This window comes from Corythoichthys intestinalis, chromosome 22, assembly GCF_030265065.1.
Source record: "Corythoichthys intestinalis isolate RoL2023-P3 chromosome 22, ASM3026506v1, whole genome shotgun sequence".
Lineage (NCBI taxonomy): Eukaryota > Metazoa > Chordata > Actinopteri > Syngnathiformes > Syngnathidae > Corythoichthys > Corythoichthys intestinalis.
In genome coordinates, this window is record NC_080416.1 from 8960127 (window position 1) to 8974312 (window position 14186).

A 14186-nucleotide genomic window follows, 5' to 3' on the forward strand; every position below is an offset into this window, starting at 1 on the left:
TGCATGGATTATGATAAAAATGTATCCCCAAAACCATGGTTGGCATCTTCTACAAACTAGAGGGATGATCTCGAGTTGCAAGATTGTTGAAATTATTAATTAAAAAAATAATAATAAAGCAAATGTGACACACAGAATGGCTTGCTAAAATTTGCTTAAATATATTGTTCTACGTAAAGGACGTCAGCCAAGGTCGGCCCCCCACATTTTTACCAAATCTGGCCCCCTTTGCAAAAAGTTTGGACACCCCTGATGTAAAGTGTAATTTATGTCCCGGGGCAAAGCTTTTGTCGACATCTGTGGTAAGCAATTCAAATCTGTTTATTTTTGTTGCACTTCAAATGTCGGATAAATCTGTTTAGAGATGTCCCGATCCGATATTTGGATCGGATCGGACGCCGATATGGGCAAAAAAATGCGCATCGGTATCGGATCGGAACACGGGAAAAATTCCGATCCAGACTTCCAATCCAGTTTTTTTTTTTTTTTTTTTGAAGTCCGGTCCGGGTTTTCCAGCGCACCCGGTTTACATAATCCATTCCAGTTTTTGCTTCGGTTTCCCTAAAATCCGGTCCGCACTTTACGGTACACCTTCAACACACGACATTTACATTACCGTCTCCCAATTTACCGAGAGACTTTATCGGTAAAAATGTCAGCTGTGTGGGATCATTTCACCTTAAAGGACGACAAAGACGAAGAGGCAGGGAGCAACATATGCCACAATAAAGTCAAGCGTAGTGGTAAAGCTGTAAGAAGTTTTAATACAACCAACCTAATCAAGCATTTAGCGAAATACCACCACAAACAATATGAGGAGCATTTTAAGAAAACCGAAGACAAAAAGAAAGGTCCTACGCAACTAACACTGGCAGAAACTTTTGCTATGCGTGACAAACTGGCACTCGACAGTCCCAAAGCCCAGGGAATAACAGGAGTCATTGCCGAAGAATTCATTCTGGATGACAAGCCATTATCTCACGTGAGTAAAGACGCACCATCCAACATGCGATTCAGCCGTGGAAGATTTCAGAACGAATCACAAACATCCAAATTCCGATTATTGAAATATGTCAAGCGAGACGCAATGAGAAACTGACTGCATTGCGTCCCGAAAGTAAACATAACTTGTCTTAGACCCGGGTAATGCCAATGCTCAACTCACGGCTTTAGCTCAACTCATGCCGCTGGATAAAAAACACAAGAATACCTGACTGCTGCTGATAGCCGCTACAAACTACGTCAACGTCGTTTTACTGGAGATAATAGATATCATATGTATATTGAACAAGATGCTACACGACAGGCTTGACTGCGTTAGCAACACTGAAGTATTGAAAACCAGATGCGTTATAAACAGCCGCCATCTTAAAGCAGAAGACTTCCCTAGTAGGCTGTTGTGAACCTTCCAAGCGAACCTAATTAACTTTTTATCTAAAATACTCCTAAATCGGCAAAATCTTGACTTGAATCTATCTTCAAAACAGTTTTAAAACTTTCACATGTCGAAAGTAGACAGAAGGGAAATTATGGAATAACGGGAGCAATTTTAACAACTTTAACAGTTAATTCGCAAAATTAAATGAATGTAGCTTAAAGCTGCTGATACAGAATGGGGACTTAGTATTTTATTTACTGTTTTAAAATGTTAACTTGATACTGAAATAGTCGTTTATTTAAACCTCAGAGGCTTTTTATACAATTTTTGTAACTAATGCATAAACATTAAAAGCATCTAATAGCTTGGGGGATTTGTGGGATTTTCCACTGAGGTTGTTGGTGTGTTTTGCTTTTTTAAGACAGTTTACAATATTATTTGCACGTTTTACTGACTGACTATGCCATTTCTGTTTGTTATTTATAATGTTTTGTGTTTGTCACTGAATAAACAGGTCAGTTTCTTGTTACCAACCGTTGTGTGTTATTCAAACTCACCTAATTCAGCTGGCTAGTTGTTATCAAGAGTACTCAAACCTTTTTCAACATGAGTCTGACAACTAAGTAAGGAGGCTAAATAACTCAACTTTAACACATGCTCAGAAAGGTCGGTATCGGTATCGGCCAGTATCGGTATCGGAAGTGCAAAACAATATCGGTATCGGATCGGAAGTGCAAAAACCTGGATCGGGACATCCCTAAATCTGTTGCTGGTGAGGTGCAATAAATATTACAAGGTTCTGTCACACAACTACCTGTCTGTTCTTCTCTATTCAGCTAACCCGAATACTGCACAGAAAATTTCTAATTCTTTGAAATACAACAACTTCTTTTTAAAGTAACGGAAATGGTTACTTTCCCTGGTAACTAGTTACTTTTACTATAGAGTAATTCAGTGACTAACTCACTTTTGGGAAGAAGTAGTGAGTAACTATAACCAATGACTTTTTTAAAGTAACGTGCCCAACACTGCTGTTAGAGCTGGCAGCGAATGACCTCTTGTGAATAGTTATGATGAGTTACTAAGTTTTTGAGTTGGTGCCAATGTACCCAAACAATTTCCCACGCTAGCAAACATGCAAAAAAAGTGGTTTGCTAATTCCCATTCAGGCAAATAGGAGCGAGCGTCTTGCCGAACTGGTCTTCCGGAAAATTCCCGCTCACCTGAGCATCCGCGTCATTGCGTGACGGCACACGTAGTGTAGCGGCGTGTTGTGCTGGTACTGCTCCCCGTACGAGGCGTTGGGGTCCAGGCCGTCCCGAAACTGCGGGTTGCCCTCGTACAGCTGCCACGCCAGCGCCTCGTCGCCACCCGCCAGCGCCTTGCGGAACTTGGTGGCCGTGTTGCCCATGGCGGCCGGCGGGATGTGTGGCGACTTCCTCCCTCCTCAGGAACGGCTCATGGTTGGCCCTGCCCTGCCTTGAGAAAACGAGAGAGAAAAGGGGCGTCGTCGGTGATTGTGAGATAAGAGATGAGGGGGAAAAAAAAAAAAGATGGAGGCAGCAGACAAACATCAATCTATCAGCTGTGCATGTTATCTTACCGGAAAGACTGGGTGGGGCCATGTGGGAGGGGAGGAGCAGGAGGGGAAAAAATAAATATAAGAGGAGGGGAAGGATGAACGTTCGTACGCGAGCCATCGATTCCTCTCCGGGCATTGATGAACGGCAAAGTGCGCTCGATAAAACGTGCATCGCGCGGCTTGTTTATGTGCATTTGTCAGGGTTGGATCTTTCGGGGAGGGACTGAAGGGATGGTAAGTTGGCTTCCCTAGCAACAGGTGACACGATGTTGGTTTAATAAGATGTTTTTTTTTTTTTTATGATTAACATAAACAACTAGAAATTCACATAAAGTATTTTTTTTAATTGTTGCATTTTTTTCAATGTATAGGAATAACAATAAGTTATGAACAAACTTGCACCTCAGAAACTTTCACTACCACTGAACTGCGATCATTCGTTGCCACCCCCTCTCAGTTCTATGGCCGTCAGGGGCAGCCAATGCCAGGCACGAGTCAATTTTGGGGCATTTCACAAGTCAATTCCTGTTGATTTTGCGTTACTGAACAGTAAGTGACCTGGGAATGTTATGTTGCTGAATCAAGGCCAAAAGTAGTATAATCTGTAAAAAAAACAATTGGAAAAAACAATGAAAATGACTACGTTTTTTCTTGAATCTTTCAAAAACAAAAAAAAAGTTCCGTTTCTTCAGTTACAAAGTTCATAATTTCAGGTTCAAACTTTTTGATTTTCACCTTCAGATTTTTTTCCCCCACTTTCAGATCTAATTTTTTCCAATTTCAGTTATTTTTTCACATTTAATTTTTTTCTTTCACTTTCCGATCTTTTTATTCAGTTTCAAAACTTTTAGTCGTGTTTTGGCGCGGGAGGCGTGGCCTCGACGGGAGGCGTGTTGGCTTGTGAGAGGCAGCCTTTCAAAGCAACCCCAAATGACGCTGCCTTCAGGAAACTTGGGTACTTTGATGGATTAAGACTAGGGTTGTTCCAATCATGTTTTTTTGCTCCCGATCCGATAATGATCGTTTTAGTATCTGCCGATCCCGATATTTCCCGATCCGATTGCTTTTTTTTTTTTGCTCCCGATTCAATTCCAATCATTCCCGATAATTTTTTCCGATCATATACATTTTGGCAATGCATTAAGAAAAAAATGAATAAAACTCGGACGAATGTATACATTCAACATACAGTACATAAGTACTGTATTTGTTTATTATGACAATAAATCCTCAAGATGGCATTTACATTATTAACATTCTTTCTGTGAGAGGGATCCACGGATAGAAAGACTTATAATTCTTAAAGAACAAATGTGACTTTGTATATTGTGACTAAATATTGCCATCTAGTGTATTTGTTGAGCTTTCAGTAAATGATACTGCAGCCATTTAACTTCTGGCCAAATGCATGATGGGAAGTGCAACCATGACTTTGCGTAGGGGTACCAATTCATATATCTTCTCTGCATTGGGAAAGAACATTATTACCACCGTTAACGCAATAAATTTGATAGCCCTACTTTAAGCCAAAACTACTCTGGATGAGTGTTAGACATTTTGACTGTAACGTTAAATACAATTAGAAAACGATTTAATCAAAAAATATATATATATTAAAAAAAGCCATGTCCAATATTTTTTTGCCGATTCCGATACTTTGAAAATGACGTGATCGGACCCGATCGATCGGCATCGACATCTCTAACGTCTGACGGAGTGTACCAACTCTCTCAATAACAAGGGTGCCCCCAACTAGCACAAACAAATAGCACCACCTCAGGTCCATTTTGCAGTACATATGGGGCTGCGAGTGACGCCATCACTTAAAATTAATATATTAATATCTCAAAAATGATAGCAGCACAAATGATACCTGAAATACCTAAAAAATATCAACTTTAACTTTTTTTTTTTTTTTTTTAAAGCTTTTTTTTTTTTAGCTTTTTAAAGATTCAAGATTTTTTTTTTCCCATCGTTTCTTTTTTTCAGATCACAATACTTTTGGCCTTGATTTAGCACCATAGAATTTCCCCAAATGAATAGGAAGTGGCTCAAAATCAATAGTAAGTGACTTGTAAATGCCCTAAAATGAACACAAAGTGACAGGGCAACGGCACTAAAACTGGCTGTGAAAACTTTGGTTTCAGTGCCATTGATGGAGGTAGACGTCCAATCCAGTCAAAATGAATTATATGTCTCGCACCGTCAATGGCAGCCAGTTAGCTACCGTAGACACTAGAGGCGTGCGAAATTTCCGATTCTTAGATTATTCGCGATTCGGCCGTGGAAAATTCGAGAACGATTCACAAACATCTAAATTCCTATTATTGAATTATACCAGGTAAAGCAGAACTAAAACACAGTCAGCGCGGTCTTCGGGACACAATGAGGAACGGACCAAGAGCAAATATCATGTTCAACTCATGCCGCTAGATAAAAAAACCCAAAAATACCTGACTGCGGCCGACAGCTGATTCAAAAACGCCCAGTTGCTAGGTGCTACAAACATACAGCCACATACGGCTATAGTAGATATCACATATAAAGATGTTCCGATCGATCGGGTCCGATCACGTCATTTTCAAAGTATCGGAATCGGCAAAAAAATATCAGACATGCCTTTTTTAAAAAATATATATATAATTTTGAATTAAATCGTTTTCTAATTGTATTTAACGTTACAGTCAAAATGTCTTACACTCATCCAGAGTAGTTTTGGCTTAAAGTAGGGCTATCAAATTTATTGCGTTAACGGTGGTAATAATGTTCTTTCCCAATGCAGAGAAGATATATGAATTGGTACCCCTACGCAAAGTCATGGTTGCACTTCCCATCATGCATTTGGCCAGAAGTTAAATGGCTGCAGTATCATTTACTGAAAGCTCAACAAATACACTAGATGGCAATATTTAGTCACAATATACAAAGTCACATTTATCCTTTAAGAATTACCAGTCTTTCTATCCGTGGATCCCTCTCACAGAAAGAATGTTAATAATGTAAATGCCATCTTGAGGATTTATTGTCATAATAAACAAATACAGTACTTATGTACTGTATGTTGAATGTATATATTCGTCCGAGTTTTATTCATTTTTTTCTTAATGCATTGCCAAAATGTACATGATCGGGAAAAATTATCAGGAATGATTGGAATTGAATCGGGAGCAAAAAAAAAACAAAAAAAAAAAACAAGCAATCGGAGGAGCAAAAAAACATGATCGGAACAACCCTTAACACATATATGCAGAACTAGATGACTGCGGTGTTAGAACATATAAAAAGAACTAGATGCGAAACGACAGGCTTGCCGTTTAGTAGTTGCCCCGTTGTAAACAGCAGCCATCTTAAAGCAGTAGACTTCTCTAGAAGGCTCTGTTGTAGCAAACCTAATTAACTTTTTATCAGAAATACTCCTAAATCAGCAAATTCTTGACTTGGAACTATCTTTAAATAATGAAACCGTTTTAAAACGTTGACATGTTGTAAGTAGACAGAAGGGAAATTATGGAATAACAGGAGCAATTTTATCAACTTTAACGGTTGATTCACATCATTAAATTAATTGAATGTAGTTTAAACCTGCTGATACAGAATGGGGACTTGAGTATTTTATTCAATGTTTTTAACTGTTAACTTGATACCTAAATATTAGTTTGGTTTAGCCTAATAGGATTTTTAAACTATTTTGGAAGTAATGTACAAAACATTAAAAGGGACGGGGGGGGGGGGGGGGGGGGGGGGGGGGGGGTATTGGGCGACATCAATAATCGATTTATAATCGAATTGGAGCCTCTGAATTGTAATCATTATCGAATCATTAGGTACCCAAAGTTTCCCACCTCTAGTAGACACTATTCATTCTAACGGAAGATTTAGATTTTTTTTTTCAAAACAATGGCACCTTTTTAAAAAGATATTGATTCTTGAAAGGAGCATATTGCTAACCTTTTCGGCTAGTACAAAGCAACGCGATACATCACCACTTCAATGTAATATCACACCCCTTCGCGTCAATGAAAGCCAAAGAAAACGAAAAAAAACTCTCACTTTAGAAACGTCCACTTCCACTGAAACAAAGACTCACCTCGCTGTCAGTTCTTCATCATCCTTCATAAAGCGGCAGTTCAGAATTTTTGACATTAGGCTTAATCTTCGAGTTAGCGCGGGTTTAATTAGTCGTTGGAGTTGATTTCAACAAATTCCGTGCAGTTTGTAAGTTATTTGTTAGTTTCAGGGCTCCGGAGTGGCTAAGCTAGTGTGAGTCAATGGGGCCAATTTAGCATGCCAATACAGATCTACGAACAGATCCAACATATTCAAATAAATTCAAAATGCAGATTATTGTTCCAAAACACCCATGAGGCCAAAACAATATCACAAAAAAACTGCCGTAATACAGTTCATTCTGCAGGACTATTTTTTAAAATGCGTAATACGACCACAATAGAGAGGAGTGCTTTGGCCACTCGTGCTCACACTGCATTTGAGGAAGGTGAGAAGTAGGACTCAGCCCGCTCGGAGGGTACCAGTAGCGACCTTAAAGCGTTTCAAGTGAATGTAAATAGCAAGGACGGCTGATTGCGACAAGTTGTGTTTTTTATTTTGGCCATCAAACGACATTTTGACTTCCAGCAAATCTGCTTTCTCGTAAGCGATCAAATAGTGGAGGCGTTCCAATGATACTTTTTCCAGATTGGAGGTGATGGGGGAAAATATTACATTATGCCTTTGTGATGTATGATTGCTTCTGTGACATAGATTGTAACAACATGTATTGTTTTTCACCTTGTTCCCATAGTTAGGAGACGCGCTTGAGTAGGGAATCCCACGAGATAACTTGTTTTGCACCATAGTACGCGCCTGAGTTCCATAGCTAAGAGGGAATCTCACGAGATAACTTGTTTTGCACCCATATATTTACCATTTGTTGCATCTGTTGCAGCACAGCTCATTTGTCCCATGTGAAAAGTCCTTTTTCAAGGGGGCTGAACCAAAAGTAGCTTTAATGTTTGTCATTGGACGGGGCCGCGCCACCCGGGGCTGGAAGTTGGCCTCTCCGCCTCCGAGGGGTGCGTCCTTACGAAAGCGGACGTTTCCGGGCGACCCGTGTAGTCTGCTGTTGGATTAAGCGTACGGATCGCCCAGCTTTGTCCTTTTGCCGCTTTACTGGAGTGTTGCTGGCTTCCCACTCATTTGTCATGGTAAGCGATTTTCATTGCTAAGGGACAACTAGTTGTGCTGTAACGATAACGCGGGGATTCTGGGATTGACAAACTCTAATCTAGCGTCACGTTACCATTGTTTTTGCTTGTTTTTGATACTTGTTGCTTGCTCTTGTGGGATTGTAATCAATAAATATCATTTATTCTGCATTTTCTAATCAATAAACATCGTCTATTGAGCCAAAGTGTGCCTGTTACTGATTCACCGCGAACCTGGAAATTTCGGAAAACAGGAGGTTGGCAACTCCTGACTTCCGCCCTTCCTCTAATGCAGCATCAGTCTGTGGAGTTCACTGACAACATGGCGAAATGTGCATTTACAGGCTGTGGAAACAAACAGAAGAAATGGGCAAAAGAAAGTGGCTACGACATAAAAAAATCAGCGGTGAAAAAAAACAAAGTGACATCACTCCACCCTGCTTCTCTGCAGAGGTTCTGGATTACAAATGTTTCCAACACTATTTATTGCATGGGTCATCCATGATTTTCATGTGTGCCATATGTTTTTTTTTATTGGCATGCTAAGTCAGCCCAATTGACTCGCGTTAGCTTAGCCACTCCAGAGCCCTGAAACTAAAACTGCACGGAATTTGTTTAAATCAACTCCACCGACTAATTAAACATTCGCTGACTAGAAAATGCTTAACTTTGAACCCCTTTAAGATCAACAACAGCCTCAACCCAGACTTCACATTTCACAGCAAATCCATCATTTCGATTCTAGCAGCTGCTCTTTTCCAAAATCCAACCTCTGCTTCTGGTCACACACGGTAGATAATCACCATCTTTAAACATTGCGTTCCGCTTCATTTCCTGCCTCTTTGCCCACCTCTGCTTGACTGAGTGTATCATTACAGTGTTGAGTCCACCACCATCTGTCTGGCGTCTCACAAAGAACCTCTTTTAAATGCCGGCCTTCGTGTACACCCCCGCCCCTTTTCTTCTGGAGGCCTCCCCTCCGCGAGATTTCACGATGCGCCAGACAGGACGCATACGGCCCTTTCCCATCATGCTTGAAAAGTGTCTTTTTTTTTCCCTCAGTGAGGGTACAGTTAATAAGCAAGCCGGTCTGCTTTACTTCCAGTCCACTTCCCTCTTGTGTGCTAAACAACGGCCGGAAGTCTGGAATTCCCACGGGCGGGCACGTATTAACCGAACTTAGTGTTCAAACTGACCCGGTAACCTTAATCCGGCAATGTGCGGCCGGATTCCAACAGGTGGGGGAGTTGTTGCGGTTGTTAATTCTGGAATAAAAAATTAAGAGAGATTTGTTATTCGCTTCGATATACAGTGGGGCAAATAAGTATTTAGTCAACCACTAATTGTGCAAGTTCTCCCACTTGAAAATATTAGAGAGGTCTGTAATTGTCAACATGGGCAAACCTTCCATATCGCACCTATTTCCGCCTAAGGAGGTCAATATGGATTTCAAAATTCATTTTGAGGATTGCGCTCAAACCAAATGTCACAGAGCCAGTTTCCAAATGTAATTACTAGAATAGGACACAATTCAACATTTCAAAGGCCCTGGGAACCTTGTTAGGGTGCATGGCATCATGAATGCTTTGAAACACCAGGACATTTTAAAATTAAAATCTGTTGCCCTATGCCCGAAAGCTGAAGATGGGTCGTCACTGAGTCTTTCAGCAAGACAATGACCCTAAACATATGGCCAAATCTACACAGTAGAGATGTCCCGATCCGATATTTGGATCAGATCGGACGCCGATATGGGCAGAAAAATGCGCATCGGTATCGGATCGGAACAAGGGAAAAATTCCGATCCAGACTTCCGATCCAGTTTTTTTTTTTGCGGTCCGGGTTTTCCAGCACACCGATTTACATAATCCATTCCAGTTTTTGCTTCGGTTTCCCTAAAATCCGGTCCGCATTTTACGGCACACCTTCAACACACTACATTTACATTACCGTCTCCCAATTTACCGAGAGACTTTATCGGTAAAAATGTCAGCTGTGTGGGATCATTTCACCTTAAAGGACGACAAAGACGAAGAGGCAGAGTGCAACATATGCCACAATAAAGTCAAGCGTGGTGGTACTAACCTAATCAAGCATTTAGCAAAATACCACCACAAACAACATGAGGAGTATGTTAAGAAAACCGAAGACAAAAAGAAAGGTCCTACGCAACTAACACTGGCAGAAACTTTTGCTATGCGTGACAAACTGGCACTCGACAGCCCAGGGAATAACAAGAGTCATTGCCGAAGAATTCATTCTGGATGACGAGCCATTATCTCTCGTGAGTAAAGACGCACCATCCAACACTTAGAACCACGGTACAACATGCCCAGCCGTCATTACATCCTTGAGCGATTCGGCCATGGAAGATTCGAGGACGACTCACAAACATCCAAATTCCGATTATTGAAATATGTCAAGTAAAGCGGAACTAATACACAGCGTAGTCTTCGGGACGCAATGAGAAACTGACCGCATTGCGTCCCGAAAGTAAACATAATGCTTGTCATAGACCCGGGTAATGCCAATGCTCAACTCACGGCTTTAGCTCAACTCATGCCGCTGGATAAAAAACACAAGAATACCTGACTGCTGCTGACAGCCGCTAAAAACTACGTCAACGTCGTTTTACTGGAGATAATAGATATCATATGTTTATCGAACTAACGACAGACTCGACTGCGTTAGCAACGTTGAAGTATTGAAAACCAGATGCTTTAGTAAACAGCCGCCATCTTAAAGCAGAAGACTTCCCTAGTAGGCTGTTGTGAACCTTCCAAGCGAACCTAATTAACTTTTTATCTAAAATACTCCTAAATCGGCAAATTCATGACTTGAATCTATCTTCAAAACAGTTTTAAAACTTTCGCATGTCAAAAGTAGACAGAAGGGAAATTATGGAATAACGGGAGCAATTTTAACAACTTTAACAGTTGATTCACAAAATTAAATTAATTGAATGTAGTTTAAAGCTGCTGATACAGAATGGGGACTTGAGTAGTTTATTTACTGTTTTAAATTGTTAACTTGAAACTGAAATAGTCGTTTATTTAAACCTGAGAGGCTTTTTATAAAATTTTTGTAACTAATGCACGAAACATTAAATTTGTGGGATTTTCCACTGAGGTTGTTGGTGTGTTTTGCTTTTTTAAGGCAGTTTACAATATAATTTGCACGTTTTACTGACTGACTATGCCATTTCTGTTTGTTATTTGTAATGTTTTGTGTTTGTCACTGAATAAACAAGTCAGTTTCTTGTTACCAATCGTTGTGTGTTATTCAAACTCACCTAATTCAGCTGGCTAGTTGTTATCAAGAGTACTAAAACCTTTTTCAAAATGAGTCTGACAACGAAGTAAAGAGGCTAAATAACTTTAAACTTTACCACATGCTCAGATAGGTCGGTATCGGTATCGGCCAGTATCGGATCGGAAGTGCAAAACAATATCGGTATCGGATCGGAAGTGCAAAAACCTGGATCGGGACATCCCTAGCATGCATGGTACAAAAAATATAATAACCTTGAACCCTCGAACAAATAATTCCTGAGACAATCCTTCCTGTTTGTATGCGGTCAGCTTTCGTACTTTTTCAACCTAAATCCGGCGTTAGATCGCTGCACGTCACCGACTGCTAATAAATGACGCGGATTGTGGGAATGGCCAATGTGTCACATCAATACATTATGAAGTCTATGGTTTTTCGTCTCCTAAAATTTAAATGTTTCTAATCCGATTACTCGATTATTTGAACTCACTCGTCGGTAGATTAATCGATTACTCAAATAATTGATAACTACTGCACTAGACAACATATCGCTTTGTAGCCCAAAAGGTTATCGATATGTTCAGGCCAAGAATTGATAGGTTTTAAAAAGGTGTCTCTTTAAAAAAAAAAAAAAAAACAATTAAACCAAAATTTTCCATTTGAATCGTGTCTATGTTAGCTCACTGACTGCCATTGATGGCGCTAAACATTCATTTCATTTTAACCGGATTGGACGTCGAGCGCTGTCAATGGCACTGAAATCAGGGCATGTCTTGTTGGCATTTACAGGCCCTTCCTGTTCATTTCAGGGCATTTACAGCTCACCTCCTATTCAATTAAGGACATTTTTGAGTCACTTCCTTTTCAGTACACCAAATCAACAGGAAATGACTTGAAATGCCCCAAAATAGCTCACTGCCTGGCATTGCCTGCCACTTACGGCCATACACGTCCAATCCGTTTGAAGTTTTTATCCTTACATTCATTCATTCATTTTCCATGCTACTTTTCCTCATTTTCCCCCAAATATTATTTAACGAAAATAAGTTAAATTTTTAAAATGAATTTATTTATATTGTATTAATTGACACAACTAAAGGAAAACCTGTTTCTAGTCATTTTCCTAAAGGAAAAGATGATGATTATATCACATAGCAATGAGATCCTTTGTGCTGGAAAACAAAGAGTGTTCCGACTCATCACAAAAATATCTGGTTATCAGTCGACTATCCGAATAATCACTTGCTTTAGTTTCTATTTGCCCCCTTTTGTTTTTTGCAGAAACTTAACTGTTAATTTTTGGCTATTAATATTTGGCCATTTTGAATTCAAGTTCTACCGCTACCTCAGGTTCAACATGTTATTTACAATGAATGATAACTAACAATTCTTTGTTGTTTTTATAATAGAAATTTTGATATAATTCAGTTACTGTTCTAAAACCTTGGAAAATTCTAAAGTTGTTTGTAAAAAATTATTGCAAAAGTTTATTTTTGAGCGGCTGAAATGCCTATTTCAAGTCATGAGTCGCTATGAAACGCTATGAAATAGTCGTCTTTAATTGTTGTCGTGACTCATATAACGATGGCAGCTAAATGAATTTCATTATTTTACGAACTGAAATGAATACATCAACATTAACATGATAATACCACAATTAACTCAATTAACGCCTTACTGAAAGGTGTCAATTGGCCCTGAGCCTTATTGTTAAGAGTTCCGTTAACGAACATTTGACTTACTAACGTCATAGAAAGTGAAAGAACAAAACAGTAGCAGAAGCTTTAGCAACATGTGCTAATAATGGTGTTAAGTATGGTGGTAAAATGGGCAAAAACGCTTTAAAATGAAGCGCTTCGTCGGCGCGGCGGGGCCCCGGCCTTTGTCCGGCAAGCCGACCGGCTGCGAGAGCTCCCTCACCGGCGACAAAACCCGGAAAAGGCACGGCGAACAGGCGGGAAGGAGGACGAGGCGTACCTGCTACCTGCGGTTAAGCAAGTTAGCTTCAAGATGCTAACGCGGTTTACCAGCCCCTGGACGAGAAAATCAGAGCCGCTTTCAACTCACCTTTGCCGCCGTTTTCACTCGCTCCGCGGGCGTAGTAATAGTAACTCTCGCTGGGCCATAACTCGCTGTCATTCACCGGAGGAGCTTCTCATCCACTCGAGCATCCTTTCACAGCCACCAGGAGCCAGCCGGCCAGGAGGCGGGGCTGTGCGGCGGGGAGCGACGATGGTTAGGCGGCTGCCGAAAGAGGGGCGAGACTGGCGGATGACTGCGAGCCCAGCTGCCGCTGGTGGTCACTGGTCTGCTGCTTCACTGTTGTTGTTGCTACCGGGGAGGATCACGAATAGCGCATGCGCGAGGGGGAGTCACCTGATTGGACGACTTTCTTCTTCGACACACAGCGCTGGTTTTAGACAATTTAATTGGTGTTCTAGCTACGCTCGTAAATCGAATCACTCATCATATTTTTTCCTTAACGTAGTTGGTTGCCATTGACGGCGATAGACGCTTAATGCATTTTGACTGGGAACGAATGATCGCTGCCAACTTTCTCTTAATAAATGAGTCATGGGTTGGACGTCTATGTCCGTCATTGTTCGAAAATAACTTGTGAATTTAGCAAGTTATGGTTTCATTTTATTGTTCACATATTGCCTTTAATGGGAACATCCCCCCTACAAATATGGCATGTCACTATCTTTATTTAATGAAATATTTTTTTAATTAATTAAAAATAATATTTTTT

At 40.4% G+C, this 14186-nt stretch overlaps 1 protein-coding gene across 4 annotated transcripts in view; it reads right to left on the reverse strand.

Annotated features, from left to right (window-relative positions):
- LOC130910422 (ankyrin repeat and IBR domain-containing protein 1-like) overlaps positions 1-13796 on the reverse strand; it is a 55568-nt gene extending 41772 nt beyond the window's left edge. For 3 of the 4 annotated variants that reach the window (XM_057827702.1, XM_057827701.1, XM_057827705.1), the window contains exons 1-2: positions 13502-13796; positions 2602-2857 (exon numbers count right to left, since the gene is read on the reverse strand). In XM_057827702.1, coding sequence (XP_057683685.1) covers positions 2602-2789 — 188 coding nt within the window. In that variant the 5' untranslated portion in view covers positions 2790-2857; positions 13502-13796. The remainder of the gene's footprint in view (positions 1-2601; positions 2858-13501) is intronic. The other variant, XM_057827704.1, reaches the window with a different exon arrangement.
- Between the last annotated feature and the right edge of the window lie 390 nt (positions 13797-14186).